Source organism: Rattus rattus, chromosome 3 (assembly GCF_011064425.1).
Source record: "Rattus rattus isolate New Zealand chromosome 3, Rrattus_CSIRO_v1, whole genome shotgun sequence".
NCBI classification, from domain to species: Eukaryota; Metazoa; Chordata; class Mammalia; order Rodentia; family Muridae; genus Rattus; species Rattus rattus.
This window is the reverse complement of record NC_046156.1, coordinates 122,279,423-122,298,431: the sequence shown is the minus strand read 5'-3', so window position 1 is coordinate 122,298,431 and position 19,009 is coordinate 122,279,423. Positions and strand designations below refer to the sequence as shown.

At 42.8% G+C, this 19,009-nt stretch overlaps 1 protein-coding gene across 2 annotated transcripts in view; it reads left to right on the top strand.

Moving 5' to 3' along the window:
- The first annotated feature begins 5,870 nt into the window (after positions 1-5,870).
- Positions 5,871-19,009, top strand: part of Actl6a (actin like 6A) — a 17,393-nt gene continuing 4,254 nt past the window's right edge. Inside the window, exons 1-12 of one of the 2 annotated variants that reach the window (XM_032898537.1) lie at positions 5,871-6,233; positions 8,870-8,946; positions 9,099-9,273; positions 11,499-11,599; positions 12,306-12,403; positions 14,467-14,561; positions 14,803-14,909; positions 15,000-15,089; positions 16,230-16,291; positions 16,508-16,622; positions 16,751-16,831; positions 18,880-18,975. In XM_032898537.1, coding sequence (XP_032754428.1) covers positions 6,209-6,233; positions 8,870-8,946; positions 9,099-9,273; positions 11,499-11,599; positions 12,306-12,403; positions 14,467-14,561; positions 14,803-14,909; positions 15,000-15,089; positions 16,230-16,291; positions 16,508-16,622; positions 16,751-16,831; positions 18,880-18,975 — 1,122 coding nt within the window. In that variant the 5' untranslated portion in view covers positions 5,871-6,208. Of the gene's footprint in view, positions 6,234-6,565; positions 6,689-8,869; positions 8,947-9,098; positions 9,274-11,498; positions 11,600-12,305; positions 12,404-14,466; positions 14,562-14,802; positions 14,910-14,999; positions 15,090-16,229; positions 16,292-16,507; positions 16,623-16,750; positions 16,832-18,879; positions 18,976-19,009 lie in introns of those variants that run through there. The other variant, XM_032898538.1, reaches the window with a different exon arrangement.

The following is a 19,009-nucleotide window of genomic DNA, read 5'->3' as shown; positions in this document are numbered from 1 at the left end:
TTGAAAACAGACAGACAAACAAACAACAACAACAACAACAACAACAACAACAACAGATAACCACAACTAGTTAGGCCAGCCAGGGTCCAGACTGTGATGAGTCTTTTCATCTTGAAGTCCTCACCTGTGGTACATTAAGGTACTCTAACAGCCTAAGCCATTGGCGCTGTTCCCTGGGGTCTTGGATTCTACGAAGAGGAGTTTAGGCTAGACCCTGGGCAGGACTGGGGTGGCTCTCTGGGCTGTGCAACAGCTCTATAGTGACATTTCCACTGACTTAGATCAGCGGCATGTCAGGGTGGCCCAAGGTGTCACTTTGCAGCATCCACTGATTAAATACTGACTGTGCTCATCCATGCCTATCCTGTGATGTGTCCCAGGAGCTGCAGCAAATTAACAAAGGGTTTGGCGTTTGGTTTTTGTGTTGAGAGAGCATATACACAAAAGTTCATGTTATCCTCACACAATTTTTCAGTGCCGTTGTCTTTTCGAGGATTCGACTGTGAAGGAGCTCACCGTTACCAAATTGTTAGCCTTATTGGGTGAGAATAAGATCACTACCACACCTCTGAGCCAAAATGGAAGCAAGCTTGATTTTATTGGGGTGCACCCAAGAGCTGGCCAGCGGCAACCATCTCTTACATCAGGTTAAGGAGAGCAGGGCCTCGTCCATCTCTTGGGCCCCTTTTAAGGAATTAAATCACAATTAGTTTCAAATCAGAGAGACAATGGGGCAAAAAGAAATATATAAAAATCTCAAAAAAAAATCACCATGTGGTTAGGGAAGTTAAGGAGGGTCAGGGTGTCCTCAAAAATAAGTCAAGATCATGGCTCCAGAAAACAGATTTTAAAAACAGCAACTCAGCTCTTACAGTAAATAAAAACTTTTAAAAAATAACATAGCATTATCACTTCTGCCTTCAAAAATGGAGTCAGGTTGGTTCCTCAAAATATCATTTGCTGTTTTGTAATCACTGATCTGTTAGTAAAATGGTTAGCAGAGGTCTTCTTATCCTAATGGCAAAACATGTGTGAATCTGACAGTGTTTTAGTCAATATTCTATTGCTGTGGAGAGAGACACCATGACCAAGGCAACTCTTTTTTTAAAGGTTTATTTATTTTGTTTATATGAGTGCACTGTAGCTGTCTTCAGACACTCCAGAAGAGGCCATCAGATCTCATTATAGATGGTTGTGAGCCACCATGTGGTTGCTGGGATTTGAACTCAGGACCTCTGGAAGAGCAGTCAGTGCTCTTAACCACTGAGCCATCTCACTAGCCCCCAAGGCAACTCTTACAAAAGAACACATTTAATTGGGGCTTGCTTACAGTTTCAGAGGCTTAGTCCATAATTGGCACGGTGGTGACCATGGTGGCACATAGGCAGACATGGTACCTGAGAGGTATACATCCAGATCAGAAGGCAACAGGAAGAGAGACACTGGACCAGTGTGAGCATATGAAACCCCAAAGCGCCCCACCCCCATCCTGGACAAGCTTCTTTCATCAAGGCCACGCCTACTCCAACAAGGCCACACCTCCTAATCCCTGTCAAGTATTGCCACTCCCTAATGACCAAGCATTCAAATAGATGTGTCTATGGGGGCCATTCTTATTCAAACCACCACTCCCTGTTTCTGAGGCTGAGAAGCCTAGATTCCAGTTACCTGTTATCTCAGCAGCACTTGCACAAAAAAGGTCAGTGATGGTGCTTTCTACCACTCCCCATACATACATGTATCCACACAAAAATCACTTACTTTGTGTATTTTACAGCATGGAATAATTCTAGGCATACCGTTTGTCTTTCTTTTCCTTTTTTTTTTTAAAAAACGCACACACACACACACACACACACACACACACACACTGTAGCTATCTTCAGACACACTGGAAGAGGGATCCCATTACAGATGGTTGTGAACCACCATGTGGTTGTGGTTGCTGCGAATTGAACTCAGGACCTCTGGAAGAGCAGTCAGTGCTCTTAACCGCTAAGCCATCTCTTCAGCCCCCAAATTTTCTTTTTTAAGAGAAAAAAAAATTTTTTTTTGGACAGAGATAGTCTTCCAAATTTGTAAGACTCCGTTTGTATCTAACAGCTGAAGCTTTTTCAACAATGAATTTAATAAACACGGAGGAAGAGACCTTTGTGGTTATGCAGTGATCATTGAATTCCTTAATGTGCTTTAATATGCTAGGCCTGAGAATTAGTGTGGTACCACAAGAACAGAAGACCAGCGCCCTCTTAAGGCGAAGCCAGAAAGCGCAGTAGGAGCACAGAAAACTCTTTATGCTTGGATACCAGGGTTTGAAAGTGCAGTGTCTATTGATCTGGACTCAGTCTCTGAGCACCCACTGTTTGGCCGGACGACTGTACTGTGGGACTTCACTGTTTATTGACCTGGTGTCCGGGTTTAGGAAGAAACGCTCCAAGCGTGGATACAGACAACTGGATCGCGTTGTCCTCGTGGCGCTGAGGAATCAGCTCAGAGCCCCTCCCACGCTACTCGCGCACTGTGCCACTGAGCTGTTCTCCCATCCCAGGCACTTCCAGTTTTGTTTCATATGGTGTGCTGGCGAGAAGGGAAGAGACAGCCAATACTCTTGAGTTTTCTTGCTCTTTAATTCTACTTGTATCAGTAACGTTGACTGGGGCCTGGGGAAGACTGTAGACAACAGGCTTCAGGGGAGAAACAGCCAGGCAGAAACAGCTTGCAGCCTTCAGATATTGGACATGCCATATAGCACAGTCTCTAGTGTTCTGTGGTGGGCTGGGCATCAGGCCCAATATTTTTATTTTTAATGTATTATATAGTAGTCTTCTAAATTTTTAAAGATATATTTTATGTGTATGGCTGTTTTGACTGCGTGTATGTCTGTGCATCACGTATGTGAAGTGTTTGGGGAGGTCAGGTGTCAGATCCCTAGGATCTGCAGTCTGGACGATCATGGGTCAGCACGTAGGTGTTGAGAATTGTACCTGGGTTTTCTACAAGAGCAACAAGTGCTCTTAGCCATGGAGCCAATTCTCCAGCCCCAAGATCTCTAATATTTAAGATTAAAAACTACAAGCAGCAGCTGGGAACGGTGGCACACACCTTTATTCCCAGTACTCAATTGGGGGGGGGAGGTGCAGGGGGGGGGTGGGGCAGACAAATCTGTGAGTTCGAAGCCAGCCTGATCTATAGTGCAAGTTCCAAGGCAGACAGGGCTACACAGAGAAATATCTCACCAACCAACCAACCACACACACAAGCTGCCATGCTCTAAGTCTCACCTCAAAGGAAGCAATACCATGACTGCGGGGTGTTCTCTTGGGCTGCACAATTTTCCTTTAAGAAATTCTTCTAGCAATTCAATACTTTACGGTCAATAATTTTTGCATCTTATTTCATTATTTTTTAATTAGCTGAGGCATCGTAGTGCTTCCGAAGCATGAATGAAGCTCCAAGTCTGATCCCCTGGATAGTGAGAAGCCATGCGTAGGTGTGGTGTGCCTACACTAGCAGCATTCTGGGAGCGGAGGCTGGAGGATCAGAAATTCAAGGCCATCTTCAGCTACATGGTGAAGGCCAGTCTGGGTGTTAAGAGGTCCTGTTTCAAAATGAAAATACCATCAAAGGTTTAAATGTGTGTTTTCATGTATTTAACATGTGGCTAGTCCTGACACATCATGAATACTGTGAAAAAAGTAATTTCCTATAAAGTTCACCCAATTGGCTCACTAAAAGAAGTCTCTACTCTAGTGATGTAACAAGAGACTGAGCTGAACTGAAATTATGAAAGATGTTTTCTAGTCGTTATTTCTTACTTTTCCAACCTGCTTACCAGTTGTTTTCTTTGCTTTTAGGTTCCCCAATCCTTGGGGTAGGTTCAGTGAGCTCAGGACGGTGTGGCCAACCCTGCTGAACAGCTCTGGTTTCTGTCCAACTCTGGACTAGTGGAACAAACACTTGATTCTTCTTCAGCCCAAAGAGGTATTTTTAATTCTAGGGTTTATTCTCTTATATCCATGAGAGATGTTACAGATGGTATTGATAAAGGATATCAATTTGTAAATCCATCAAACTTGTAAATGAATTGCTAGGTATTGAAATCATGGTTTAACTGCATTACTGTAAATAAAGTAAAATAATGTCTCTTTAATATTTCATTATTGGAGCCATAGTATTTATGTATTGATCATGTACTTATATATTTGAGTCAGGGTCTTGCCATGTAGCCACTATGCAGCCCTCATTAGCCTGGAACTCACTATGTAGACCAGACTAATTTCAAACTCACAGAAATCCATCTGCCTCCACCTCTTGAATTCTGGGATTAAAATTGTGTGCCACAATGCCTGGCTTGGAATCACAGTCCTTAATAACCTATCAGTTTAATTTAGTCAAACGTGAAAACATAACTGGAAATAGAATTATTTTGGGGTGCTGACCGGCAGTGAGCACAGCACACAGCACTCAGGTAAGCTGTGTTAGGTGTTGCACATATTGTCTGAGAAGTAAGCAATCCTTCCCAGCAGGTCACTTGGTGGTAACATGCTCTACAGCTCAACCAGGCACATAGCTTCAGTCACAGCGGCGAATAAGCCTGGCTATGCTCCAATAAAACAGCTTAATGTTTCTGACATGGGAATATCATAGCATTCTTAAAAACATCTTTGAATCATTCAAAATGTACTAATACCCAAGGTGGCATGTGCCTATAACTCCAGTACTCAGGAGGCAGAGGCAGGAGGATTACAGCTTGGAGACTAGCCTGGCCTATACCATGAGACCTTGTCTCAAAAAACCCAAACCTGAACCATCTTGTGAGCTCAAAGCACATAGTGTCAAGTGAACAGGAAAGCGTTTTCTTACTTGCCTTATTCCTGACCCTATGACAGGTCAATTTCTGCTACCTCAATGGCATGGAAATGGATGAAATTTTATTCAACTCTCCTAAGGTTACTAGTAACGCTTGCACTAGACACTTCAATTTAAGCACTGCTACCAGTTACAGAGAGAGATACATTATACTTGAGTTTTGGACCTTTTGTTATGTAGATCAAGCTAACTAAAGCCCAGAGAAGCAGAGGGACAAATTGTTGCACTTATTGTTTTGGGGACAGTGTTCTGGACACTGATAGAAACGTAGTCTAAGAACAGTAGACACAGATTGGGGATATATTTACAAAAGGGTGTTTCTCTGAATGGTGCTCCACTTGCTTGGTGAATGATTTTCACAGAAATGAAAGAAACCAAAGTAATGATTTTTAAATGCTATCTGAATCTAGCTGGGAAAACATATGATCTCTTATTATAATAGCCATTTTAAAAAATGATGAATCTGATTATTATATCTGATTTGCCGATTACTTCAAAGTGTAGTACACATTTCTTTTTCAAGTATAAATGTTAGTTGAAGTTTTTTCTGCTTAAAAAAAAAAAAATCCAGTGCTTGCCTAGCAACCGCAAGGCCCTGGGTTCGATCCCCAGCTCCGGAAAAAAAAAAAAGAAAAATCCAAATCCATCACAATCCCAGACCAGGAATCTCTTCGAGGTAACTAACTCAAATTCCAGATTTCTTGCAGATACTCGCCTTTCTCTGCCTAAGTTCCCACGGCTCCCGGGGAGCGGCCACACTTCAGAAGCAAGAGCGGTTGATGGCCCAAGGCAAGCCCCTTCCCAGTACCTAATTAACTCACTTTCGAAACCCGGTCCACTCCCGCACAAAGCTCCTCCCACTCGCCCGCCCACCTAAAAATCTCCTCCCACTCTATTTGCGCGCGAAGCACAGTTCGCACCCTCTGGCGAAGCAGCTCCACCCACAATCCCGTCTGCGTTAGAAGCCCCACCCACTTCTCACCCGCCCGCGAAGCTCCGCCCCCTCCTGCCCGTTCCCCAACACCTTCCCTTCTTCCGTCGCTTCTCCCTCTCTCCGCCCCCATGGCTGCCTTCCATTGGTCAAGACGGCTAAACCGCGCAGGGATACAGCAGCACCACATTCTGATTGGCTAAAGACTAAGCCGGGCCTCTTGTCATTGGCTGACAAGAGAAACCAGCAAGAGTGGCTGTGCAGCGGGCGTGCGGCCGCTGCTTTGTTGCCGGAGGGGGCGGCGTTGGAAGTTGCAGGCTTACGGGGTCGGCATTCTTGGGGAGTCGAGTCGCGCCGCTGTTATCTTTCGCCCAGTAGTCTTCGGCCAGTCCCCGCCCAACAGTAGCCATGAGCGGCGGCGTGTACGGCGGAGGTGAGTGAGCGCAGCGGCGCCTCGGGGCGTGCGGGCCGGAACGACCGGCCCGGTCCCTGGTCTCTTCCGTTTCCCTCCGGTCCTCGGCGGGCCCTTCCGGTCTTTGGCCGGTGCTTCCGGTCCCCGTTTGGGCCATGGCCTCTCCTTCTCTTCGGACCCAGGGCCCGCGCTCAGTAGGTTTCCGGCTTGTACTGTTGCTGGTTCCGAGATGGCCTCAAGGAAGGGCCTTGGCGTGTCTTACACCTGGAGCTCCAGGACCGGCTGGACTCTGTTGGCAGTCACCTGGCACTCCGGGTCCCTCGCTGTACCGGTTCCGCCGCGGGTTAGTCCCGGGAAGCTCGCGGAGGTTCCGGGCCCTCCGGGTGGGCACTGGTTCTGAGTCGCGCCCGGTGTTGCGGCTTCCGACTGGACATCGTTCCAGGTGTGCCTGGTCCTTAGATGAGCGGAGCGTTGAGGTACAGGCTGCTGTTCCCCTGGCCAACTGGCCAGGAGTCTTTTTATAAATTGGCGATAACGAAATCAAGGCTTTCAAGCACTGGTTTTGTTTTATTTTAAAAGTAGTTAACTAGTTACAAGACTCCTCGGTAGGGTGGATGCCGACAGGAGATGGTGCTGCTGTCCTGCACATTAACGAAGAAGAAAGCATTGGGAAGAGTTAAACAACCAGCTCAAAGTTAAAAGACTTTCTTTGCAAATTGGGAGCAAATAGCTTCTGGATTGAGGCAGAGGCATTCCTTTCTCGGCCGTGTACCTGTAACATGCACCCCTAATGAGTTAAATAGTATCCTCACACTATAAATTTATAAATGTATCGAGTCAGTAGATCTGTGCCCACACATTTTAACTGCTGTGTACTGTTTTGTAAGAACGAACTGTAGCAGTTTCTCTAGGAACTGTAGTCATTTCTCTAGCAAGAAGTGTGACAAGAGTAACTACTACAATTAGCTAATATTTATCGGGCTTATTACTTATCAGCACTATTTTAAGTATACATTAAAATATTGAAGACATTTAGTCATAGTATCCAATGAGATAAGTATTAAATACTCTTTACTGACTAAACTGGGGCAAAGAGTTAGTAAATTACACATTTCACATAGTGTATTTGTCCCTTGTCTGTTGCCGTGATTAAAAAACAAAACAAAAATGACCAAGGCAACTTCTAGAAGGAAGAGTTTACTTTAGCTTATGATTCCAGAGGGATAAGAGTCCAGTATGAGGGAGGCATGGCAGCTAGCAGCAGGCATGGTGGCAGGAGCAGGAGTCTAGGCTCACATATCCAACCTCAAGCATGAAGCTGAGAGCAAACTGAAAATGGTGGGGGCTTTAAACTCAAAGCCTGTCCCCAGTGAGAGCTTCCTACATCAAGGCCCTCATCTTCTAAATCTCCACAAATTGCACTAAACTGGGGCCCAGATGTTTAGATATCAGAGTCTAGGAGACATTTTCATTCAAACAGTTGCACATGCATCTCCTTTTAAAATATGAATTTCTCTAAACTGGGTATGTCTAAACTAAATAACTCTGTGTTTCTCTTTGGGTGCCTCTTTGTAGCTAGCACTAAACTGCATAGAGTGGCTATGGTGATTTGTAGCTTTAACTAGAGAATAGAACTTTTCTTAAGGTTGAGTAATGTAGGTAAGTAGGATTAGTGTTTTAAATTTTTTGGGAGGGGACTCATTGACAAACTAGCACTTTATCCTAGGAGGCCTGCTGTTTGGGGTAAAGTACTTGGAAAATATAAATGGAGGCTTTTCTCTGAATTAGACTGGAAAAAATTGCCAGCTTTTTTTTCTCATCACTAAACTATCCCCTAATGTCTGGAATGTGTGACTTAAATAGTACCTTCATTAAATGCTTTTTACTTGGCCTGTATAAATTACATTCTAAGCTCTGATGTCCCAATTTGGATGCTGGCTTATAGTTTCCTGAAGGCTGGAGGCTGTGAGCTTGGTCCTTCCTCCCTGATAGGCAGTTCTAGCTCTCTGCCTCATTTCAGCTGTTACCACAGCTCCCAACAGCCATCCCCACAAAAATCCTAGGTTCTGTTAGCAGTTTCTTGTTTTCTCAGTTCAAGGATTATGAGGACATGTCCCTTTGTTCGTCCTTCTGTACCTGGATGATAGATGTTTATAACTAGTCCCTTTAGTAAGGAACTACTACCTGCTGTCAGTGTACCATATCTTTCCTGACTAAACCTCCGCTGATGAACAGTGTATGACTCACCATATTTTAATTAAATAAATCTTGAAGGTATATTTAATACTAGGTTCAAGCCAGACATTGTGGTGCATACTTTTAATCCGACTTAAGAGTCAGAGACAGGAACTTTGCGACAAGTAAGATCACATAGAGGTTGATTATATCAAAACAACAATCGTAAAAACTAGATTCTAGCTAATTATGTGTTATGTAATGGAGTTTTACAAAGTTTTAAATATTCTCATTTTATATACATAAAATATGTTCTTTACTTTGTTGAGACAAGAGTTTCTCTTTGTAGTTCCAGAATTAGCTCTGTAGACCATTCTGGCCTGGAACTCATAGATCTGTCTGCCTCTGTCTCCCTTACTGGGATTAAAGACATCTGTAGTTCTCTTTTAATCACTTCTGTAATTCTCTTTTAATCTCTTCAGATGAAGTTGGCGCTCTTGTTTTTGACATTGGATCATATACAGTGAGGGCTGGTTATGCTGGTGAGGACTGCCCTAAGGTAAGAACAGTGATAAGAATTACTTGGGCAGGCAAGAGTCACCTGTGCAAAATTAAGTATAAACAGAAACTCAAAGCAAAAATGACAGTAGACACTAGAAACAGTCCCTTGTGAGAGCAGATGATCCTTCCCATCATGTTTTAACATCCCAGGTTGATTTCCCCACGGCTATCGGGGTGGTGCTGGAGAGAGATGATGGAAGCACGATGATGGAGATCGATGGTGACAAAGGCAAGCAGGGCGGGCCCACCTACTACATAGACACCAATGCCCTCCGCGTGCCCAGGGAGAGCATGGAAGCCATCTCACCGCTCAAGAATGGCATGGGTAGGAATTGGCTATAGACAGCAACAAGTCTCAGAAGATGAATAACAAGTATTTGTTTGTTTGTTTTAATTTGATAAAGTAATATTTTAGATAGAGTACAGAAATGTATAAGAAATGTTCTTTTCCTTTAAACTCAGTCAGAGTTTGGTGTATGTACAGAAAACTGCATGCTGTGTACAAGGTTAAAAGCTATGTGCATGTGGTCAGCAAACAGTGGGATCAGAGAGTTTGTAAAGGAGGTAGCTGCTGAGTCTTGAGCCATGGGATAGGAATTCAACTGTCCAACAAGGCTGAGAAAAGCTGAAAAGCAGCAGCTAGTGTGATGAGATGGGAGTTGAGAAGGATATGTTTGAACTGCTTCACAGATGTGGCTGCAGCATTGTGCATGTTCGGTTGCTTGCAGGAAAGGTAGGCAGAGAGTGCTGTCTTCTTGGAGCATGCTAAAATAGTCCCTGAAAGCTGGCCTAGGGAAGTTAAATTAAGTAAGGCGTAGTGTGTGCGCTTATCTTTGCCATTCTGAAAGACTCACTGACAGTCTGTAGGGTCTGCTGGAGACAGGACAGTTATCAAAGAGGAGAATGGAACTGAGGAGGGTTTAAACTAAACCACTGAGAACAGAGTCCTGAAGCGACTTTTGAATATCTAGGCGACAGGTGGTACTAGGAGATTAAGGGGGCAGAAAGGAGAGGAGAATTAAGGTTTCCTAGAATTTTGGTTGAGGTGATGAATCAATGGTAATCCTCACTCCGAAAAAAAAGATAAGAATTAAAAAGGGAGGCAGGCAGAAATGTTATTGTCTCTGGAGAAAACTCTGAGGTACTCATAGGAGCTATTCATAGGAGGACTCATGCTACCACACTGAAAAGACACAGAGGGCATCCAAGGAAAAGGGAGAGGGGATGAAATCCAGAGGAGACCCAAGTCTTTCACTGTGGATGCATAGAGTGTGCTCCTGCCTTACTCTGCACAGTGTAACAATGCATGTATTGTCTACCTAGGAGCTTAGCAGAGACTCTGTAAGGCTTTGAGGGCTGGTCACATCGGACCACTTCTGCCTCTCATACGTCAATAGTGTAGAAACACAGGTGGGAAGCAGTAATCAACATGAGCCACTTTGCAGACAGGTTGGACACAGTAGCCTACTGTCAGCATACTGGGTGTGCTTTGTATCAGTGCAGGGAACTGTAGACTGTTGAGTGCTGAGACACCAGTGCAGGGTCAGGTTTGCTGCGCTCTCCCATACAGCAAGTGAGTGGCCTGACTTCAGAGTGTATGGGACATTGGTACTGATCTAGTAAGTAGGTCAGCTAAAAGTCATGGAGAAACATTGTAGGTGACCCAGAAAGGGTGTGGAACTTGTAAGAGGTTAAGAACGGGCTTTCTATTGGGAATTTGCTCAGTATTTAACCAGTTGAGATGAGTGCTCAGGAAGGAGAATTTCAGCCTCAAATTAGGGGTAGGGGGAAAATTCAAGAGAAGTTTAAGACTTAAGAGTCAAGTCATGGCCAGTGGGTTGAAATTTCCCCAAGGGAGACATAGGTCCCAGCTACTGTTGAAGACTACAGACTTAAAAAAAAAAACATGGGTTTATGGAGAAAACATTTGTAAACCATTGTAATCAGTAGTGCCAGGTAAGGTCAAAAGGTCACATTTAATTGATAATACTAATTGTCCAATGGAACTGTCACCACTTAACCAGTGACACATGAGCAAAGGGTGGGGGGATGCCAGGTTTTGTTTGCTTTGCCTGGAGCTCACAGAGACCTGCCTGTCTCTGCCTCCCTAGTGCAGTGTGCTGGGACTAAAGGTATGCAATGCCATGTCTAGCTACTCTGGATTTTTAAAACACCTTTAAATCCTTAGCTTTCTAACACATAGACTCTCCTTTTGGTTCTTCCGGGTGGGCCTCAGATCTGCCCCAAATATAAATGGGGTGCTTAACAGACACCTAGTTCTTGCTAGAGGCCAGGTGGGTGATCAGAGAGGGAAAGCAGCTCATAGGCTAGACACAATTATATCTGGAGCTAGGAAGAAAACAAAAAGCAAAATACACACTATCTATGTGCAGAAGACGATACTGTCCTTTCTGTAAAGTGCTGTGTTACAAAGTAGATTCTGTACATTGAGATATTAATTATAAGTCTAGAAACAGTCTTTTTGTCTTAGATGATGCTCATTCATTCATCAGCTAAGCCTTGTTTCCTGCTCTGACTCTTACGTTCTAGTTGAAGACTGGGATAGTTTCCAGGCCATTTTGGATCATACATACAAGATGCATGTCAAATCTGAAGCCAGTCTGCATCCTGTTCTCATGTCGGAAGCACCGGTGAGACCGCTTTCTCTTCTAGTTTCTCTAGTGTATGCTCTTTTTCTTCCTTTACTTTCTGCTCATTTGAAGATTTTCTTTTTGTTTTTAGAAAAAAATACACTTTTTTAAATTAATTTATTATGTGTGTATATGCACACACATGGGTGCTCATGTGCCAGGCACACATGTGGAGGCATTAATTCTCTCTACCATGTGGATCCCAGGGCTCTAACTCAGGCTGTCAGGATTGGGAATAAAGCAGACTTTACCTGCTGAATTATGTTGCTGGCTTTTTGTTTTCTTTTAAAGAGTCATCAACATTTACATTTTGAGTTTGGAAATTTGGGGAAAGATTAATTTTGATTATGGTTATAACATTATTTCAGCAAATGAAATAATTGACTTTGTGAGAACCAGTTACAAGTGGGATGATTGAGTGTTTTAAAATTCATATTTAGTATTTTGATTACCAGGTTTAATATTTAAGAATACTTTTGTTTTTAGAGTCTTAATTTTCCTGTGATTGTAAAGTCTTTATTTCTAGAACTCATAGCAGCTAACAGTTTTACCTGTTGAATAATAGAGTTTAATTTATATATTTTTTTATAAAAGGACCTTCTTAACTTCCTTCCTTCGCCAATATGACTCTATAATGTGGTATGAAATGAGTCAATGCTTTAATTACTGTTCAGTGAATAACCTACGTCCTTTCTCCCTTCTCCAGTGGAACACCAGGGCAAAGAGAGAGAAACTGACAGAGTTGATGTTTGAGCACTACAGCATCCCTGCATTCTTCCTTTGCAAAACTGCAGTTTTGACGGCGTATCCTTAAACTATAAGACAGCTTTTCTCAGTGTGTGTAGGACATTAATGGAAAAAGTGGTTTTTAGCTTTTTACCTTTCTTTGAGTATTTTTTAAGGTCCTCCCTGCCCCCCATTCTTGGTGTGTGTAATCATTGTACACAGTGTTGGGGTTCATAAAGACACTCTCCTTCAAGTATATCATGGACCTGGACCATATTCACTCACTTCTTCTGCTTAGATTCACCTGCCCCTCCTGATATACTCTCCCTCTTTCCTGTCTCCCACTCTGCCTTCCAGGGGCTGGGGGCTGGGGTTTGGGGGGTTACACATGTGCAAATGCCTGTGTTTTTAATGTATCTGAGGAATTGTGGGGTTTGCAGATGGCACCGTGCATGCAACAGTCTGTTTCCCTGTGTCACTCATTTACCTGCAGTTTCCCAGGAGGCACCATTATTTCATCCTTCTGGCTAAGCAGAACAGCGTGTGAGCACGCCAATTCTCTCCAGATGTCGATGACCCCTGGCTGACTTTGTGACTTGGCTGTTGCAGGCAGTGCTGTGATGAGCATGGTGTGCAGGCACTGCTGGGCTGTGTTGACTTCCTCCTTTCGGCATAGATTTAGTAGGTCCGACTAGATCCTGAGTAGTAACTTTCATTTTTTGAGGATCCTCTTAACTGATTCACAGTAGCTGGACTGATTTCTGTTACCACTGTCCTTTCTCACCGACTTCTGTTATCTGTTCTTTTGTGGATGGCCATTCTGATTAGGGTGAGATGAAATCTCATTGTGGTTTTAATTTGTGTTTTCATGATAGCTCTAAAGGTGTTGACCCTTTTCTCATGTTTATTGGCTGTTGTTAATTCATCTTTTAAGAGCTATGTATTCATTTCATTGGGCTATTATTGATTAGGTTGCTTTTCTTTCTAGTCTAGTATTCTGAGCTAGGTAAGTATTCTAGATTGTAATCCTTTGTCTGAAGTGCAGCGAGCAGATTCTCCCGTTTCAGTTGGCCACTGGTACTTGTGAAATCTTTGTAAAGTTGTTCTGGGTTGAGTCAGCATGGTTCTCCTTGTTGTTCTCTGCCCTACACTGGGGCTCTGTTGACTGTAGTTGTGAGCTTCCCATGCTCTCGTGCATCTTGTGTTTCCTGCTTGCTCCTGCTCCATCCACACTCTTCCCCAGGTTACTGTTGCAGGAACCTGGGGCCAGGAACAGGTTGGGTGGGCGTTTCTTTATCTTTCCAGGACTTTTTGCAGATAAACTGACCTATGCTTTTCTAAACAAGATAACCTTCAGGGCAGAAATGGCTTGGTGTGAATCTTCTACTTGTAAGGAACGTTAGTGGCAACTTTGTTGTGCCCTTCTCCCTACCCATTTCTCTGTACTTACTTCCTTGAAGTGTTAGTGGGTACCAGACTCGGGCCTTCATAAATGATCAGCAAGTAGTTGAGCCGCCAGTGAAAGGCCCAGGTCATGAGCCTGCATACAAGCCTGGAGCATGCAGTGGAGGGAAGCAGGAGCTGCTCTTTGACCAGCTGTGAGTCCATCTGGAGTTGCTCGTCAGCCTTACTGGGGTAGGGGCGGGAACTGCCATCTAGCTATCATACCTGCAGTGCTCCTCCAGAACTCCACTCGAGGTGTCACAGCCTCTCGCTGTCCTTGTCAAGTGTTTGTAAATGTTGTTAAAAATGTCTCAATTTGGGGCTCGGGATTTAGCTCAGTGGTAGAGCGCTTGCCTAGCAAGCACAAGGCCCTGGGTTCGGTTCCCAGCTCCGGAAAAAAAAAAAAGAAAAAAAAATGTCTCAATTTATTATTATCAAAGATCAATTGTAGAGGTTTTCAATATGCTCATTTTAAGCAGCTTAGTTAAAGAAGAAATCATTCTGGGAGTTGTATGGGTATAAATTTTTTTCAAGACAGTAATTATTGACACTAGTTTTTATCCCTAGACATGCTTTTACACATGTAAATGGTAACATATGTTTAATAAACCGGCTTAAACATTATGAGAGCCAGCCTTTCATAATCAGCACTATCCTAGGAGCTTTGATACTTTATTTTCCTTAATGCTTTAAACTAGATTTGCTAATGGTCGTTCTACTGGGCTGATATTGGACAGTGGAGCTACCCACACCACTGCGATTCCAGTCCATGATGGCTACGTCCTTCAACAAGGTAACTGCTTAATGAGGGCACCAGGTGACTTTCCAGGTCTTGAGGACACAGATTGTGGAGACCGACCAGAATTCTGTTGAAGCACATCCATTCCCAAGTAATATGTTTTGAGTGTGTGACTTTACTCTTTGAAAGATAGTTTACATAATCTACTAAAAGAAACCTATTCCTGTGTAAATAGAGTCGTAGATCCAAGGAATAAGACTTCGGTCTCCTTCAGTCTTGTTGACTTGGTTCTCAGGCATTGTGAAATCCCCTCTTGCTGGAGACTTCATTACCATGCAGTGCAGAGAACTCTTCCAGGAAATGAACATAGAACTCATCCCTCCTTATATGATTGCATCAAAAGTAAGCAGCATGTGAAGTTCCTTAGAGACCTGCCTCTGCCTCCTCTGCTGGGCCATGAAGTCTCTTAGCATGTGCTCTTGGTGTTCTCAGGAGGCTGTTCGAGAAGGCTCTCCAGCCAACTGGAAAAGGAAAGAGAAACTGCCCCAGGTTACAAGGTCTTGGCATAATTACATGTGCAACGTAAGTAACCCTTACTGTCTTTATAAGTTGTTGAGTCCAAAGATTTGTTTTGTTTTGTTTTAACAACACAGAGGAGATTTATTACCCTGGAGTGACAAGTGACCTCTGGATTGGGCAGAGACAGCCATGTTATTTTTTTTAATATCAGACAAAACAAATAGCTTAGGGGTGGGGAGCACTTTGCACATTATTGAAGTAGTCCCTGCGAATGGACTGCTGCATAGCAGGGAGAAGGCACGGAAGAGGCTTTGGCTTTGGGTAGAAGCAGGCATGCTGTTTTACACTGTGCTTGCTGAGAAAATGGTTTCAGTTTGTGTAGAACTTTGTATAGCTTAGGTGTGATTTCTTTCCTAGCATTTATCAGATGTGAAAAAGTATGTGTGACTGCTCCAGCAGTGGGGCCAATGAGACTCTTTGCTGGAAATCTGTCTGAGTGTATAGACCTGTGTGGGTGAGAGGTCAGTACATTGCCGTCTCATAGATACATACTAATTTCTAATAGAAAAAGGATATGAAAGCCACAATTGACTTAGTGTATTCTGAGAGCAGGACATTCATTTCACAGCAGTCACTAGAAATTTCTGTGAGATAAGATGTGTCTACATGTTACATCCAGGTAATAAAATCTCACTTTTAAAACCAAACTATGGTGGTGGTGGCACACACCTTCAGTCTCAGTGCTTGGGCGGCAGAGACAGTTGGGTGTCTGAGTTGGAAGCCAGCCTGGTTTACAGCGTGAGTTCCAGGATAGCCAGGGCTACACAGAAAAATCCTATATCAAACAAAAACAAAAACAAAGACAAATAAATAATCAGGTAGCTCTTAAGGAAATGTTCTGAAACTGGTTTAGTTTGTTGGGGCAGTGGTGCAGGCTCTGGTTGTTTTTAATCTCTTGTTATTGTCCCTTATGTAGAGTAATTGAAATAACTTGTGTAGAAGTGAGTTTCACTCATCCTGTAAGTTGTAAGTTCCCACGTAACTGTAGAAGCAGCTGTGTTGGCGCTCAGTCTTCAGTAGAGTTACACTCTTCCAATGACTCACCATGAGAAAGTGGCCTGACGTCATTCTGTAGCCTGTCACAAAGGGTGCATATTACAAAGGCAGATTTCAACCCGATGCTTATCTTCCCTCTGTCCACAGTGCGTCATCCAAGATTTTCAAGCTTCCGTTCTTCAAGTATCAGACTCCACCTATGACGAACAGTATGTTTTTTGTCTAACTGTGTACTTCAGAAATAAGGGCTTTTGTTTGTTAAATATTAAATGGTTGTAGAATGTGTTAGCCTGGAAACATAAAGTATATTCTGAATACTGCTCTTAGGTATTTGTAGTTCTCAGAGATTGGTGGGTCCTCAAAAGTGGATTGTGATTTTGAACAGAGTCGTTTTGCCTTCTGTGAAATATTCTTTACATTTGTAGAGTGGCTGCACAGATGCCCACTGTTCACTATGAATTCCCTAATGGCTACAACTGCGATTTTGGTGCAGAGCGGCTGAAAATTCCTGAAGGATTATTTGACCCTTCCAACGTAAAGGTGTGAAGAAACCTACTTTCAGAATTGGTGTGGCTTTTCCCGTGTAGAGAATGTATGGGATAAAAAGCCTAAATAAGACTAAATTTGCCAGTAGGGGATTTCCATATGAACAGCTGTTCTTGTTCTAGGGACTATCTGGGAACACAATGCTGGGAGTCAGTCACGTTGTCACAACAAGTGTTGGAATGTGTGACATTGACATCAGACCAGTAAGTGCCAACCTCTACTTGTTACTGTCTCTTATAGCAATGAAGTACTCAAATTAGGTTTGTAACTTTGGCCAGTGTTTTTTTTTTTTTTTAAAGATTTATTTATTTATTATAGATGAGTACACTGTAGCTGTCTTCAGACACACCTGAAGAGGGTACTGTACCCCATTACAGATGGTTGTGAGCCTCCATGTGGTTGCTGGGAATAGAACTCAGGACCTTTGGAAGAGCAGTCAGTGCTCTTAACCACTGAGCCATCTCTCCAGCCCCTGGCCAGTGGCTTTAAGGGCTGTTTTTAACCACGTGGAAAGAGATGGACAAACTGATTTGCAGTGCTACTGACCAGTCAGCTCAGTCCAGAATTGCACTAACTCTTTTGTGAATGTGATTTGTGGCTACTGGACTGCACACAGCAGATTCTTAGAACACTTTCCCCTCACTAAATTTCTTTGGTTATTGCTACTCCAGATTTCCTAAAATATAGTAAATCAAGATACATAGAAATTGGTGAATTTTTTTTTGACTTTTACTTGTAGTTTTTAGAAAAGTATGGTCTAAATGTGCAACTTCTGCATGGATTGTATGATTTTTGTATTTGTTCTGCTATGTCAAGTTTTAAATTGTTGATACTATATTGACTTGATTATATAATATACTCATCTATATTATAATTTATTAAGCTATAGATTTATTTCAGAACCCACATACTATCTTGGTTTTCAAGTTAATTTGCTTAAAGTATGATGTGAGTAGATATGAGTGTATAAACACCATATTTAGAAAAGGCTGTTGAGTGACTACAAAGTAATTTCTTCTGAGTGACTTAGCAGCCTATACCACTTCCAGGACAGTGGAAATAATAGTGTAGAATAATAGTGTAGAATTTAAAAAATACATACATACACACACACACACACACAAATTGTGTGTGTGTTTTGTGGGGTTGAGTGTCTTTGTACCTTCACATGGATTCCAGGGATCCAGCTCATGTCCAAATGTGCATAGTGAGCACTTGTAGCACTGAGCTAATTTTCTGCTCTAACTATTGATGGTTTTTGTGCACGGTCCCTTAAGGACACAGAATTAAATACATTTGCAAGAGTGGAACTTTCTATTGAGATCATTTTCGGTTTATTTAATGTTGTTAGCAGATGGGACCCAATTTTTGCATTTTTCTGTTTTAAAATTTAGATGATTTAGATATTTGGTGTAGGTTTTAAAACTAAGAACATAGCCAGTTAAAAAGGCAGGCTGACATTTACATTTTGATAAATATATGCAAAGTAGAAGTAAATGCATTCCCTATGAGTATGCAGTTGTTTTTATTTGGGAGTTCAGTCTGTGTTCTAAAAGAGTTGCAACATTTCTACAAAAGAGAAAGCATTTTGGTCAGGCATGTTTCCAAAGAGTATCATTATCTGTCATGATCATAAAACAATTTTGTCTAATTTAAAATACCATGACTTTCAGATGAACAAAGACAAATACCATTATAAAATGTACCTCTAATATTAGCAGCTGTCTGCCAATAAGAATTATGAGTTTAAGAATAATTGTTTTACGTCATTTGCTCTAAGATGGCTCAGTATATAAAGGAGGTTGCCACCAAAGCCTGACAACCTGAGTTTGATTTCCAGAATCTACATGCTGGAAAAAGAGTCACCTCCCAGCAGTGTCTTCTAATGTCCACGTGAACGGTGGCGTGCTTACACACACACAGTGTCTTCTAATGTCCACGTGAATGGTGATGTGTTTACACACACAGTGTCTTCTAATGTCCACGTGAATGGTGGCGTGCTTACACACACAGTGTTGGAGCTGAGGACTGAACCCAGGGCCTTGTGGCCTTGTGCTTGCTAGGCAAGCGCTCTACCACTGAGCTAAATCCCCAATCCCCACACTGTGTCTTCTAATGTCCACGTGAACTGTGGCCTGCTTACACACACACATAGATCAGTGGAGAACGGTGAGGTTGGTAGGTGGCTCCAGCACCTGACAGTACTCATAGTCGTTGGAAACATCTGAAAATGGTTCTCTTTCTCTCCTAGGGTCTCTATGGCAGTGTGATTGTAGCAGGAGGAAACACCTTAATTCAGAGTTTCACAGATAGGTTAAATAGAGAGCTTTCTCAGAAAACTCCGCCGGTAAGTTTTTCTGTTCTTTGTGTTATTTAGTTGT